Source organism: Pleurodeles waltl, chromosome 5, assembly GCF_031143425.1.
Source record: "Pleurodeles waltl isolate 20211129_DDA chromosome 5, aPleWal1.hap1.20221129, whole genome shotgun sequence".
Taxonomy (NCBI): Eukaryota; Metazoa; Chordata; class Amphibia; order Caudata; family Salamandridae; genus Pleurodeles; species Pleurodeles waltl.
In genome coordinates, this window is record NC_090444.1 from 54,940,609 (window position 1) to 54,956,716 (window position 16,108).

At 45.0% G+C, this 16,108-nt stretch overlaps 1 protein-coding gene across 1 annotated transcript in view; it reads left to right on the plus strand.

Annotated features, from left to right (window-relative positions):
* LOC138295329 (WAP four-disulfide core domain protein 5-like) overlaps nucleotides 1-16,108 on the plus strand; it is a 110,211-nt gene that overhangs the window by 22,929 nt on the left and 71,174 nt on the right. The window contains exon 2 of the mRNA XM_069233553.1: nucleotides 11,286-11,432. Within this exon, the coding sequence (XP_069089654.1) occupies nucleotides 11,286-11,432 (147 nt within the window). The remainder of the gene's footprint in view (nucleotides 1-11,285; nucleotides 11,433-16,108) is intronic.

Consider the following 16,108-nt stretch of genomic DNA (forward strand, 5'->3'; position numbering starts at 1 on the left):
TCTTAATCCCATGTGAGGCATGTGTAGCTACAGCTCAGTATGCAGGAGCACTGGAAGCAGCCAAGCATAACCGGGATAATTCAAATTGGTTAGACTTAGTTGAGACAGCAAAGTATGGAGACAATAGGACCTTCTGGGAAATCACAGCCCATGGAACCAAGGAACCAGGCTCACAGAATGAATCATATTTGACTTCGAACAAATGGGTGGAACACTTTGCTAATCTCTACTAATATGGCAATAATGATGATGACCTACTCTCCACAGCCTGTCTAACCTTGTATGTGGTTACTCAATTAGGGACATGTCAGTACAACCATATTGTATCTTTGAGGAGACAAAGGTAGCCATAGAGGCTATAAAATGTGCAAGGCCCCTGGGCCATATAAAATCCCAGGGGGGTTATTGCAACACAATCTATCAATATGGTACCTAAATGTTAATCTGTTGTGCAATTCTATAGCTTTTGGAGTCCCAATACCTGGAAAGGTGCAGAGATATTTCCCATACACAAAAAAGGAGATTGATGCAATAAGGAAACAATAGACCAATTAGCCTCCTGGACACTCTACAGAAGGTCTATGTGAGGCAGATTCAGAATAATCTTACAGAATGGATAGGGGTCAATAACTTTGTGTCGCCTTATCAGGAGGGATTTAGATCAAGAGGGACCACAATAGATCAGGTGTTTAGATTCATTCTTATTATCTGGAAATACACAAAATTGAATGTTGTCCATTTATATATTGCTTTCGTAGATCTAAGGACAGTTTTTGATCTATTTCCCAGGGGTTCACTGTGGGCTTTACTCAAGGAGCTGGGAGCTCCTGCAGGCTTTCTTATCCAAGTAATAAGATTACATCATGAGAATTATGTTCAGGTCCACTGGGGACCGTAGGGTGAACTTACTGATCATATCCCTAAATGTATGTGCGTGAGACAAAATTGTGTGCTTGTGCCTACACGTTTCTCACTTTACATATATGATGTTATCATGGCTCTCCTAAAATGTAATAATGACTCTCAAGAGTTAGATGGGGTCCAGTCACCGCACTTTTATTCACAGATAATACCCTTTTGATATCCCAAACGTCTGGAGGATTGCAGCAATTATTGGATAATTTTAACACATATTGTGAAAACTAGGGACTGGAGATTAATGCTACTAAGACCAAATTTAGGGGGATCAGACCCCACAAGTCATTCAGAGGGGATTTATTTCTGCAGCAGAAGATGCTTGAACGTGTAGCAAAACTTTAGTGTGTGGCTATTATGCTTGATAGTAAATTATCCTGTACTTCGCACATTCAAAACAAAGGGCAGTACTTCAGCATAGAGCTATGGCAATCTTTAAAAATCATCAAGCAACATTGCCTAGACCAGTCTTCCTGCTATTGACCTCTATAACCTAAAAGTACAAGTAGTGGCCCTATATGGTGCCAACATTTGGGGACATTCACATGTGAAAAGGCTGACCCAGAGTGAGAATACTTTTCCCAAAAGCACTCCCTTTATCCCCATGTTCTATGATGTTGCACTCAAGACAGAAGAGCATGTAGCAGTGTTAAGGCCTCTTCTCTTCTGGATGAGGATTTGGACAGTACAGGAGCTTGCGCCATATCAGAAGGGTATGAGAGAACTTTTGGAACTAGATGAGAACACCACTTTTCCCTGGTTCAGGTATATTGAATCTTGGCTCACCAAACTGTGGCTTTGGACTTTCTGAACTGACCCTTCCTTCCTAACATTGTCTTCCAAAACCCAATTAAAATTCATATTTTGGGATAATATTATCACCGGCTTACATCACAACTCTCGTTTAGGTAGATTATCAACTCAATTTTTGAAATTTAAACCCTGACCCTATTTCGAGAGTGTCTGGATACCCCCAATCCCAATTGGCCTAGACCCTGTAATAAAGTTCTGTCATGATATATTATAAATATAGGGGCATATTTCCAAGCTCCATACACCGACAGTGCAGACCCTTATCTACGATGCCATGCATGGCTTTTCATACCCTCCTAGATAAGGTGTAAGGCAATGCAGCACAAGTCACTGTGTTTCCTTACACCACAATAGGGGGGAGCTCCATGGGCATTGTGGTGGGTTTTCCCATGCAAAATCCATGGGTTTTGGCACATTCCGAGTTTTACAAAGATGTGTAAACTTGAGAAGGCATCAACATCATGCACCTCCTCAGGGGAGGAGTATCGAGGAGAAATATCTTTATTTCTCCTTGTTTTTCTCCTTCTACATGTGCTGCATTCTGCAGCGCACATACAACGAAGAAAAAAACCTCTATGGATTGTTTCTGTGCAGGTGCCTCTTCCTGCATAAAACAGTCCTGCGAACAAGGCAGACACCCTTGCACCATGGTACAAGGGTGCCTGCATTGGTGCTGGGCACCAAATAGTGCCCTGGCTGAAAGGACAGGAATGTACTGTATCTTGTAAATAAGGTGCATTCCTGCCCTTTCAAATTGGTGAAGTGCAGCGCAACAAAAATATTTTGTAAATAGGGCCCTAGGTCTTTTACATTGCAATGAAAAAGGGTAGAGTTAACACTGAAGATGGCATTTAATCTATGTGTCATTTGAATACTAAATAAAATACTTCACATTTTCTTTGTTTTGCCCAGCCTAGGTAAGGCCAAGAAGCAAATGGCTACATCCACTATGTATTCACTATGTATTCATCTAGGTTTTAGGCAATATCATGAAGCATGAACTCCCTGTATAGTGACTAGATTGGGCAGTTACTTACTTGGTGTAGGGTTTATGTGGAAGCAGAAAGATTTAAAATTCTAATGTGAAATTGATATTGGTATTTTAAAGTTGATTTTATACTGTAATCTGGTTTAGTATAACTGCACACAATAAGCCTGAGTGTGTAAATTGAACAGTCAATATAAGGCATAGATTTTTTATAAGTGCAACTGATACTTGATAAAATATATAATGAAGGGTTAATGAAAAGAGGTTGTTTTGTGTGTTCACCACACTGATCCTTGTTCTTGTATCTAACTGTAAAACTACATAGGCTTTATGATTGAACAGTTTATTTAAAATGTTCTAAAGAAACACTTGCACTTTAAATTCTTGTGCTACTAACTGTAAGGCTGTCAAAGATTTGTTTTTCTATGTAACAATGTCTTCAGTCAATGTAAATTTAAATATTATAGCTATGTGACTGCTTTTATTATTCTATGAAGGACATGTTTTTAAGGAATGAGTTTTACGAAATAAACACTTTGATTACTGAGTAAATGTGAGTGTGAGCAAGAATGTGATGTGATACTTACAAGTTTGTCTCTGCCATGGCATACCAAAGGTATGTTTTGCCTTGTAGATACCCAAGGCAAAATACTTTAGCCGGCATACTTGTGACAATTCTTACCAAGATGGACAGGTGTGAGACTAAATACTGGCACACTGGGGGAAATTCCTGTTATAAAAGACACTAATTGTAAAATATTGGTACTGGTATATTGATACTAGCTATTTACACAGGTAACGTACATTTGCAAGTAATTTACACCAGTCACTCCATCAGGTATTATTTGTATAGCATGGCTTGTCACCTGAGTGGATATCCAGGTGCTTGTCACAGGTTTTAGTTTCAAAAGCCAGGTTTCTAGTCCCTTTCTGAACTAAAGGATGGAGAGGGCATTCTAGGCTTTGGCAGCAAGGTGGGAGAAGGAGCGGTGTAGACATGGTAGCTTTGCGAGGGTGAGGTGTGCCGAGCCAAGGTTCCTGTTCAGTTGGTGGAGGTGAAGGCAGTGGCTCAGGTAGGTGGTTCATTGGTTATGGAGCGCTTTCTAGGCATGGGTCAGGAGCTTGAAGAGGCCTCTTGTCTAGATTGGGAGCCACTGTAGATCCTTTATGTGCTGGGTGATGTGGTCTCTCTCTGGAAGTTTGAGGATCAGTCTTGCAGCTGCGTTCTGGATGACTTCAGTGGTTATGCCTGCATAAAGTGCATTGCTGTAGTTCAGTTGGTGATGAAGGCCTGCGTCACTGTCTTTCTCATTCTGATAGGGAGCCACTTAAGGAGCGTGCAGAGCATGCAGAGCATGTAGAATCAGGGTGAGGAAACAGCATTGCCCTGGCATTTCATGGAATGTTTGCTGTTGAGAATGATGCTGAGGTCACAGGTGTGATCCTTTGGTGTGACGGCTGGTCCGAGCTCCGCTGGTCACCAGGAGTCATTCCAGAGAGTAGTGTGTCTGCTAAAGATCAGAACCTCTGTTTTATCCGTGCTGAGCTTCAGGCTGTTGTCCTTCATTCATACACTGTTCAAATAGTTGTGGATGTTTGTCTTAGTCTTGATAGGGTCTGTTGACAGTAAGAAGACAAGCTGTGTGTCGTCAGTTGTAGGAGGCTGGTGTGTGGTGGGTACCCAAGGAACTTACACATTATACCAGGTCCAGGTATCCCTTATTAGTGTAGTGTAGTCAGTGTCTAGAAGCAAGACTCTCTAGAGGTAACTGTGGATGAGCAGCCAAGGCTTATTTAGAAGACTCACAAAGCTCATACAATACTACAGTAGTCACACACAGTACTTACACACATTAAAGAAAACACAGGGTGTTATAAAAATAAAGGTAAGAGGTAAGTAATACGCAAGTTATATACACTAGTATGCATAAATAGTCATAAAAAACAGTTAGAAAACAGTGCAATTAGTGAAAATCACAATAGAAGATAATGGCCCTGGGGGAGCACAAACCATATACTAAAAAAATAGAATGCGAGAGTCGGTCCCCAACCTAGGTAAGTTGAGTGTGTACAGGGGACCTGGGAGTACTAGGAAAGCCCAACGGTAAGTACCATAACACCCACCAGTGACGAGGAAAGCAGGAGTAAATCACTGTACATTCCCCAGAGCACCCACTTAGAAGAAAAGAAGAAGAATGCAAAGCCCAGAAGAGCCCAGAAGAGACTGAAAGACACCAACAGTGGATTCCTGGACAAGATAACCTGTGGAAGAAGGAGGCCAAATCCAACAAGCACAGCAGAGTCCAGGAAGGGTAGGAGACCCTACCCACCAGACTGAAGGTGCAAGAGAGGAGTCGACAGTGATGAAGGAGAGTCAGCACTGCAACCAGGAAACAAAGTCGAGTTCCTGGAGGATGCAGGTGATGTCCCATGCCAGAAGGAGGATTGCAGTCTGGTTTGCCTCTTTGGATTCCACCAACAAGCCTTGGCACACGCAAAACTAGCGGTTGGCTGCAAGTGGAGCTGTCGGGGACCAGGAAGGATCAGGTGGACTCTACCCAGGAGGGGGAGCCAAAGGGGGCTCTCAGAAACACAAAGAGCCCACGGAAGCACAGGCAGCACCCACAGGAATCCCACAGGACGAGGAGATGAAAGTTGAAGAGGGAGCCCACACAGCAATATGAAAAGGGGTCCCATTCCGCAGGAGAACCACTCAGGGATCTGTGCGTCACAGGATGGAGTGATGGGGGCTGGAGCTTCAAGATGACTGAAGATCCCTTGAAAAAGATGCCAACATGCCTTGGCAGCTGCAAATGACACTGTGATTCATGGTACTGTCCTGCATGGGCAGACAAGGGCTTACCTCTACCCAAGTTGGGCAGCGGAAGAGAGGACAGTCGGGACCACTTCAGTCTACCACCTGTTTTGCAGGATCCATGCCGCTCAGCAGGAGAAGGGAGGCACACAGCCGGTTGTCATTGCAGTTGGTGCCTGCAGACGCAGAGGAGTGACTCCTTCACTAGAAGGGAGATTCCTTCTTCTTTCTTGTGCTGGCTGAAGACGGACTGTCCTCAGAGGATACACAACTGGGAAAATGTTGCAGTTGCTGGAAGGAGCCATGGATACAATGTTGCAGGCAGCACCTTGCTTCTTTGTTGCAGTTTGTCGGGTCCTGGAGCATCCAGATGCAGTTTCTTCAGTCAGAAGTCAAAGTGGAGGGTGCAGAGAAATACTGTTGGAGTCTTGCAAAACGAATCTGAGGAACCACACAAGAGAGAGACCCTAAATAGCCCTGAAAGGGAGATTGGTCACCTAGCAGGATGACCACCTATCAGGAGGGGGCTCTGACATCACCTGCCTGCACTGGCCACTCAGATGCTCCTAGAGTTCCCTGCCAACCTTAAATGCAAGATGGCAAAAAACAGGGACCCTCTGGAGGAGCTCTGAGCGCCACCCCTAGGGTGTGCTTTGTCCAGTTTCACACCACAACAGGGACTGGGGGTCCCTGAACCGGTGTAGACTGGTTTATGCAAGGAGGGCACCAAATGTGCCCTTCAAAGCATTACCAGTGGCTTGTCGAGGCTAACCTTCCCAAGCCTGTAACACCTATTTCTAAAGGGAGAGGGTGAAACAACCCTCTCCCAAATGAAATCCTTTCTTCTGCCTTCCTGGGCTTGAGCTGCTCAAGTAAAAGGAGGGCAGAAACCTGTGTGTGAGGTGGCAGCAGCTTGGGATGCCTGGAAAACCTCAGAAGGATTGAATGGCAATACTGGGGGTCCTCCAAGGAGCCCAGAAAGTGCATGGAATCATACAACCAATGCTTGCAAAAGCATTTGGGTATGATTCCAACATGTTTGATACCAAACATGCCTATGTTCGGAGTTACCATTACGTAGCTGGACATAGGTAGTGACCTATGTCCAGTCCACACGTAAAATGGTGTCCCCACACTAACGAAGTCCAGGAAAATGGGCTTGGAGTTTGTGGGGGCACCTCTGTTAGTGCTGGAGTGCCCTCACACACAGGTACTTTGCACCCTGTCCTCTGGGCTAGCAGGACTGCTATAGGGGTGACTTATAAGTGACCTGGTGCAGTGAAAAGTGGCAGTGAAAGGGTGCTTGCAGCATTTCATGCAGGCTGCAATGGCATTCCTGCAGAACCCTTTGTTTGGGCTCCCTATGGGTGGCAATATATATGGTGCAGCCCATAGGGATCCTCTGGAACCCCAATGCCCTGGGCTCCTAGGTACATATACCCTAACAAGGGGCCCCGGCATGGCACTGGGAGCAATGGCCATGTCCAGGGGACACTGGTCCCCTGTGCTGGCCATTGGGGTGTTGGGCATGGCTCCTGTATTTTCTGAGACAGGAGTCATGTTTTAGGATGGTTGTGCGCTAGCCCAATCTTATCGCCGGCTTGCGCCATTCCTTAAATATGTCGTCCAGCTGGTGCTGTGGAATGGCGCAAGCCGGCACTAATATTTTGCCATAAAATTGAGATAGTGCAGTATTGCGTCAAAAAGTTCAACTATGCCCCTCAGTGTTACAAAAATAAAGGTAGTCACCTATGTCCAGTACACGCATAAAATGGCGTCCCAACACTCTCAAAGTCCAGGTAAAGGGATCTGGAGTTTGTGGGGACACCTCTGCTAGTGCAGGGGTACCCTCACACACAAGTACCTGCACCCTGCCCTCTCGGCTGAGAGGGCCTACCATAGGGATGACTTATTGTGACCTGGTGCAGTAACCTGTATTTTGCATGGCCTCCCTATGGCTGGCAGAATAACTGCTGCAACCCATAGGGATCCCCTAGAGCCCCAATACCCTGGGTACCTGGGTACCATATACTAGGGGGCTTACATGGGGGCACCAGTATGCCAATTGTTGGATGAAAAAGGTTCCAGCAACCACGTTTAAAGGAGAGATCACAATCATGGGGTTCTGGTAGCAGGATCCCAGTCAAACACATTGTCAAACAGGCCAAAATGTGGGGGTAACTAGCTAGAAAGAGGCTACTTTCCTACACTTGTCTTTTTGCTGTAGCAGTGTCAAGAGCAGCAAAAGTGCTAGATTTACAACCCCCACACATGACACAAAAGAGAATTTAATGACTGATGTAATCCTTCAACCAGGTTCATCTTAAATATAATCACTGATAACCTTTAATGAGGCTGTGAGGAACACTTTTTGGTCAGTTTAAGTAATTCTCAGTTCCTCTGAGATACAGCTTTTTCCACAAACTTTGTATTTTGCCACTGTTCCGCCAACAGTGGTTGGAGATTGTTTACCCTTCATACAGATGTGAGGAACAATATATTGTTTGACAAGTACGGATAGGGTGATGTATTCCCCTTAATCCCCATTATTCCTTTTGATTTTCCCATCCGTCCTGATGAATACCTCTCCAAAACAATTGATATGTGTCAAAACATCAACATTTTTTGACAAGTATAGTGTCACTGATTGATATTCACCTGCATTATACTGAATGTCTGCGATAAAAATAAAAGTAGTATTTCAAATGTGTCTACAATGTTTCTAATTTGTTTGGTCACATTTTCTAGTACTCATCTATTCACACCTGTAACTCTTACTGCACAGTTCACTGGAGCACCTATAGGTCAGGCATTTGTCTTGCTTTGCTGTATAACCAATACATGACACTAAACTTTGACAACATTTGATGTGTGTGCATTTTGTTTGCTACACCAGGTAAACTCAGGCTTGAGGCTTCCCCCAAGGGAACCATTGTTCTCCTAAATTACTATGATCAGGTGGCAAATACCAGCCTCCAGTGATATCACTTTCTGAAGAAACAGTCAACACCTTGTGGTATCAGCATCTACAAATAAAGTCAATCCAAATGACTTCCCTTTAAAATCCCTCCACCTTTCATACATGTTTAAATGTTTTCCTTGGCTAACCAACTTTACAGTTTTTGAATTGAGTATGCCTTCTGAGAAGGTACACAAATGCCTCCTGGGATATGGTAAGCACGATCTTACCATCTATCTAGGAAGACTTAAATGCTTCACTGACCCACACAATACAAGTCGGGCATAATGCAGTAAAACATGTGTGACATGCCACTCTGTACACCACTGACTGCATAGGTTTTGCTACTGGCACCTGTGTAGGGCTTAGAAGGCAAGACTGACTGTGATCAATAGAGGTTTTTTCAGGGAATGCCCAGGTCTCCCTGATGGATAAGACCTTCCAATGGATCTAGAATGTTTAGGAAAATTCCTGAATTGGTGCTCAAGCAATTTAGGGATAGTTACACCACAGCACAATCTTTGGCTGTATTGTCCCCATTTTGAGTATTCCATTGGCATGAGAGAAAATATAGAGGCTATCCCCGAGGACTAGCTAACTGGCAGTGCTAGCCTTCCCATTTGGTGTAGCAGTGGGCATATCTATTAAGTAGTTCTGTCACCCTTGCACCATGCAAGAGGGTGCAACGGTGAGGCAACTATTAAGTTCGACTTTTGAAGCCATACAAGGCTTGCATACTCTAGATAAATCTAGAGCAACAAAATGCAGCCCAAACCACAGTGCTGCATTACTTTGCCCCAAAGAGGCATTCCTTGGGTAGAGTGTAGGTGTTCCCACACATCCGTCCATGAATTGTGGCCCACATTTACCATTACTGGTAGACCTAGGAAAGCATCAAAATGTTAAGACTGTACAGGTGAAGCATAACAAAGTGAAATATTTGTATTTCCCCTGTTGTTCCTCTTTCTATGTGTGCTGCATCTTGCAGCACACATAGCTAGAGGAACATACCTCAAAGGGTTTTTTTGTGCAGGAAGGTGCCCCTTCCTGCACACCAATAATCCTGACTGCAATGCAGGCTCCCTTGCCTACATACATTGGCGCTAGGCACCCAATAGGGCATCAACACAACAAAAGGACAGGAATGCTCTGTATTATGCTAAATACAGTGCATTGCTGCCACTTCTCTTTCACACAGAGCAGTGTAGGTAGTGATATAGAGAAGAGCTGTAAAGTCAGGAGTGGTATAGAAAAGAAAAGTAGAGAACAGTATGGGAGGCAGGAGTGTTATAGAGAAAAGCAGTAGAGTCAGGAGTAGTATAGAGAAGAACAGTAGAGTCAGGAGTGTTAAAGAGAGGAGCAGTGGAATCAGGAGTGGTATAGGGAAGAGCAGTGGAGTCAGGAGTGGTATAGGGAAGAGCAGTAGAGTCAGGAGTGGTAAAGAGAGGAGCAGTAGAGTCAGGAGTGGTATTGATAAGAGCAGTGGAGTCAGGAGTAGTATAGAGCAGAGCAGTGGAATCAGGAGTGGTATAGGGAAGAGCAGTGGAATCAGGAGTGGTATAGGGAAGAGCAGTAGAGTCAGGAGCGGTATAGGGAAGAGCAGTAGAGTCAGGAGTGGTAAAGACAGGAGCAGTGAAATCAGGAGTGGTATAGGGAAGAACAGTGGAGTCAGGAGTGGTTTAGGGAAGAACAGTGGAGTCAGGAGCAGTAATGAGAAGAGCAGTGGAATCAAGAGCGGTATAGGGAAGAGCAGTAGAGTCAGGAGTGGGATAGAGAAGAGCAGTAGAGTCAGGAGTGGTATAGAGAAGAGCAGTAGAGTCAGGAGTGGGATAGAGAGCAGCAGTAGAGTCAGCAGTGGTATAGAAAAGAGCAGTGGAGTCAGGAGTGGTATAGAGAAGAGCTGTAGAGTCAGGAGTAGTATAGAGAAGAGCAGTGGAGTCAGGAGTGGGATAGAGAAGAGCAGTAGAGTCAGGAGTGGGGTGGAGAAGAGCAGTAGAGTCAGAAGTGGTATTGATAAGAGCAGTGGAGTCAGGAGTGGTATAGAAAAGAGAAGTAGAGTGAAGCATGTGAAAGAGGAGCAGTTGAGAGAAGAATAAGAGAGCAAGGAGTAGAAGAAAGAATGGAAGAGGAAAGAATAGTAGAGCGAATAACAGTGAACTGATGAACTGTAGAGAGAAGATTGATGCTAGGAAACATGGTAAAGTGAGGAGAGATGGGGAAAAGAGCTGTAGAAAAAATTCTGGACAGCGAGGAGCACTAGAAAACAGTGGTATAGAGAGGTCCAGTGAAGTCAGGAGTGGTACGGTGAGGTGCAGGGGTGAGGAGTGATAGAAAAAAGAGTGGCAAGAACTAAGAGATTAAGGTACATTAGAGGGAAGAGAAATAGAAAGAATAGGGTAGAGTGGAGACCAGTAGAGCTATCAGCAGTATAGAGATGAGTGTACGTAGAAGAGAAGTAAAATGAGGAGTGCTAGAGAAGAACTGTAGACTGAGGAGTCACAGAGACAATAGTGTGGGAGAAGACAAATAGGAGAGTAGAAGAGGGAGAAGGAGGATGATATGAGAGGGAGGAAAGGGGTTCTATATGGGGCACCTTAATGTAACCTACAAGAGATGGTAGTTTCAGCTGTGTGCAGTTTCTCTGAAGATATTGGAAGCTTTTTCCCCTTAGTTCCAAAGGAGTCAAGCCATCTATAAGGATAATTCAGTGTGAGGATCTGTGAACAGCCTGTGGCAGTTGTGCTCTTAGCTCAGGATGGCTGTGTTTTTAGTTCAGTCCTGTTGGTGTTTTACAGATAAACCACATCCGGGGACCTGCCCCAAAATACTAGCTGCGTGCAAGCTGCCCCTGCCTTCCCCACAATGCCGAAGCGACACAGAGTGTCTGAAGACTGACAAGTGCTGCAACCTCTGCGGGAAAAAATGTGTGCCTGCTGTGAGAGGTAAAGTATCTTCAAACAATCTACCATCTTGGGGGTCTGGAGTCAATTACTAAGCTCTACTGCTTCCTTTCCACATACAGTAGCCAAAAACCTTTGAGTGAGTTGTTGGGATTTAGAAGACCAACATTTCAGAATACTACATGAGATAGCATAACACGACATGACATGGCATAACATAACATTGCATAAGATAAGATAAAATGACATGATAAATCATAGAATAAAATTACATTAAATGGCATAATATGGCATGACATAGCATAATACAACATTACATAATATAGCATGACATGACATAGCATTACATAACATTACATAAGATAAATGACATGGCATAACACAACTTTATAATTCTATTGGCCTCACATAATATGATCTTTTTCTCCTGCTGTCCTCATCTTTTTCTTGCTTTGCACAATTTAAGGAGTATATAATTGAGTGCACTTGAATATGAATTAAAAACACAATTCAAAATTCTCGAGTATAAAGAACAAAAACGTTCTATTCCATATTATCTTCCATAATTACACAGTGACAGTCACTACTGTGTAGTTATGATTCACACTACACTTTCCACAGAAAAATCTTTTTTTATTTGCCCATAAATGTGGCCTTTTTGGATGACCGTGAGCCAAATTTGGCCTTTGCCTACTGCAGCGAGGTGAGGTCCAGGTTGTTACACTTCATGCAAACCTGTGCACATTAAAAAGGTTAAGGTGATAGGGAGTCAAAAAATTAGCTTTTCCATTTTAGGTCCATTATACATTTTGCTCTCAGTTACGACAACTGAACCTATTCACACTTTGAAACTGGGAAAGCATGATTCTGTAAATCCTTCCAGTAGTTTTTGAGAGATTGACATTTAAAAAACATGCCAGTGAAATAGTTTGAAATTGTTTTGTATATATTAGCCATTTGAATTCACAATTTAGAAAAATGATTTCTGTCAACTAGATTGCCTGATAAAGGGTATAATTTTTCCCTGAAAGATTGGTAATCACAATTTTGTAAAAAAAAACAACAAAAGAAAATGAAACTGTGGAAAAATAATTTCTACAGAAATGGGAAGGCACTGTGAGACGTGCCACACTATACTCTAGGTGGGTGCTCAGGGCTCTCTGAAACAAGACATGCATTTGCCATGCAACGGGTCTTGCATTTGCTCATGTTAGAGCTGATTGCGTTGTAAACTCATCACCCGACTTTTCACCTATCGGCAAAAGTGCATTTATGCACGTAACCCAAAAAAGTGCAATTAACTATGTAAAGCGCTCGACTTCTGCCAACCGAAATCGAGCTAATAAATTAGAGAAAAAGTAGTCCACGAGCCGGACAGAAAACAGCAAGCCTCGCATGTTTTTTGTACTTGGTCGATGCGCTCGAGGAGGGCTCGCCACCAGAAAAGGCATGACGTATGCATGCCTTAGACTAATGAAAGCAAGCAGATTTTAATAGGCAAGCCCACGAACCAATGAAAAACACAGATGTCGACAGGGCTCTGAGCCCTTTTCTAAACACTAAAGCGTCTCACTGCGATACGCATGCGCGAGCGCATGCAACGCAGGCTCGACCCTAAAAAACAAGGACACATTCAGGAAAAACTAATGCCCAAATTTAGGAAGGGCCTAGCGCCACCTAGCGTCACATCAGCATCATTTTTTTAATGATATGTGGAGGTAGAATGGCAAAAACGCTGTGCCCAATTTACAAGGTGGTGCAATGCAGGCATTGCACCACTTTGTAAATCTTTGTGCCACATTATGCCTCTGCGAGGCATAATAAATGCAAGGGGGGTGTTTCTCCATTAGGAGGCCCAGAAAAGGGGGATTCCACTGCACCATTTTTCTCGTAATTTTAATGACTGCTCAGTGCAGGCATTAAATTGAGGCACACAATTGTTTATATAATGGGCCTCTATGAACTTTAGAGGATTAGTGCCAACGTCTTTGGCGCTCATCCTGCAAAGTACCACAATAGCATCAGAAATTATGATGCTATTGATCCTAACGTGCACCGTATCATTAATATGGCGCACACATGGTGGCATTAGGGGGGGCTCAATTGGCACAAGAAAAGTGGACCTTCATTTAATGAAGCACCACTTTTCCTAAATCTGGGCCTAGGTGCATTAGTGTAAACTTTTGATTTTCATATCCGGGCAGGTACTGCAGGTCAGGCCAAAGATCAAACCTTCTGGGCACCTGTAAGGAAATGGCTCCCTGTTGCAGTTACCCCCCACTTTTTGCCTGATACTGATGCTGACTTGACTGAGAAGTGTGCTGAGACCCTGCTAACCAGGCCCCAGCACCAGTGTTCTTTCACCTAAAATGTACCATTGTCTCCACAATTGGCACAACCCTGGCACCCCGGTAAGTCCCTTGTAACTGGTACCCCTGGTACCAAGGGCCCTGATGCCAGGGAAGGTCTCTAAGGGCTGCAGCATGTCTTATGCCACCTTAGGGACCCCCCACTCAGCACAGACACACTGCTTGCCAGCTTGTGTGTGCTGGTGGGGAGAAAATGACTAAGTCGACATGCCACTCCCCTCAGGGTGCCATGCCAACCTCACACTGCCTGTGGCATAGGTAGGTCCCCCCTCTAGCAGGCCTTACAGTCCTAAGGCAGGGTGCACTATACCACAGGTGAGGGCATAGGTGCATGAGCACTATGCCCCTAGAGTGTCTAAGCAAAACCTTAGACATTGTAATTTCAGGGTAGCCATAAGAGTATATGCTTTGGGAGTCTGTCAAAAACGAACTCCACAGCTCCATAATGGCAACACTGAATACTGGGAAGTTTGGTATCAAAATTCTCAGAATAATAAACCCACACTGATGCCAGTGTTGGATTTATTAACAAATGCACACAGAGGGCATCTTAGAGATGCCCCCTGTATTTTACCCAATTGTTCAGTGCAGTACTGACTGGTCTGTGCCAGCCTGCTGCTGAGAGAAGAGTTTCTGACCCCATGTGGTGAGGGCCTTTGTGCTCTCTGAGGACAGAAACAAAAGCCTGCTCTGGGTGGAAGTGCTTAACACCTCCCCCCTGCAGGAACTGTAACACCTAGCAGTGAGCCTCAAAGGCTCAGGCTTTGGGTTACAATGCCCCAGGGCACTCCAGCTAGTGGAGATGCCCGCCTCCTGGACACAGCCCCCACTTTTGGCGGCACGTCCAGGGGAGACAACGAGAAAAACAAGGAGGAGTCACCCACCAGTCAGGACAGCCTCTAAGGTGACCCGAGCTGAGGTGAACCCTGCCTTTAGAAATCCTCCATCTTAATTTTGGAGCATTCCCCCAATAGGAATAGGGATGTGCCCCCCTCCCCTCAGGGAGGAGGCACAAAGAGGGTGTAGCCACCCTCAAGGACAGTAGCCATTGGCTGCTGCCCTCCCAGACCTAAACACACCCCTAAATTCAGTATTTAGGGGCTCCCCAGAACCTAGGAAACTAGATTCCTGCAACCTGAAGACGAAGAAGGATTGCTGACCTGAAGCCCTGCAGAGAAGACGGAGACACCAACTGCTTTGGCCCCAGCCCTACCGGCCTGTCTCCCCACTTCAAGAAAAACTGCAACAGCGACGCGCCCCCCAGGCTCCAGCGACCTCTGAGGCCTCAGAGGACTACCCTGCATCTAAAAGGACCAAGAACTCCAGAGGACAGCGGCTCTGTTCCAAAGAAGCAACTTTTAAAGACCACACGTTTCCCGCCGGAAGCGTGAGACTTTCCACTCTGCACCTGACGCCCCCGGCTCGACCTGCAGAGAACCAACACTACAGGGAGGACTCCCTGGCGACTGCGACCCTGTGAGTAGCCAGAGTTGACCCCCCTGAACCCCCCCAGCGACGCCTGCAGAGGGAATCCAGAGGCTCCCCCTGACCGCAACAACCTGCTTCAAAGAACCCGACTCCTGGTAAAGACACTGCACCCGCACCCCCCAGGACCGGAAGGATCCGACCTCCAGTGCAGAAGCGACCCCCAGGTGGCCCTCTCCCTTGCCCAGGTGGTGCCTGCCTGCTTCGCTGAAGAGACCCCTGGGTCTCCCATTGCAACCTATTGCGAACCTGACGCCTGTTTGAACTCTGCACCCGGCCGCCCCTGTGCCGCTGAGGGTGTACTTTTTGTGCTGACTTGTGTCCCCCCCGGTGCCCTACAAAACCCCTTTGGTCTGCCCTCCGAAGTCGCCGGTACTTACCTGCTGGCAGACTGGAACCGGAGCACCCCCTTCTCCATTGAGGCTTATGTGTTTTGGGCACCACTTTTATATATATATTTTTCTATATAAAAACCTATTGGCCTAGAATTGTCTTTGAGTGTGTGTTCCTCATTTATTGCCTGTGTGTGTACAACAAATGCTTAACACTACCCTCTGATAAGCCTATTGCTCGACCACACTACCACAAAATAGAGCATTAGAATTATCTCTTTTTGTCACTATCTTACCTCTAAGGGGAACCCTTGGACTCTGTGCATGCTATTTCTTACTTTGAAATAGTACATACAGAGCCAACTTCCTACAGTACCTCATAGTGTGCACATCAAAACGCAGTGATGAAAGGTTGATGGCAGGTGAATGACATACATTAAAAAAAAAAAAAAAAAAACAAGCAATTCACAGAAAAACACACAGTTAAAGGTTGCTTAAGTTTCAGTGAATACAAAACCATGAAACCACTGAA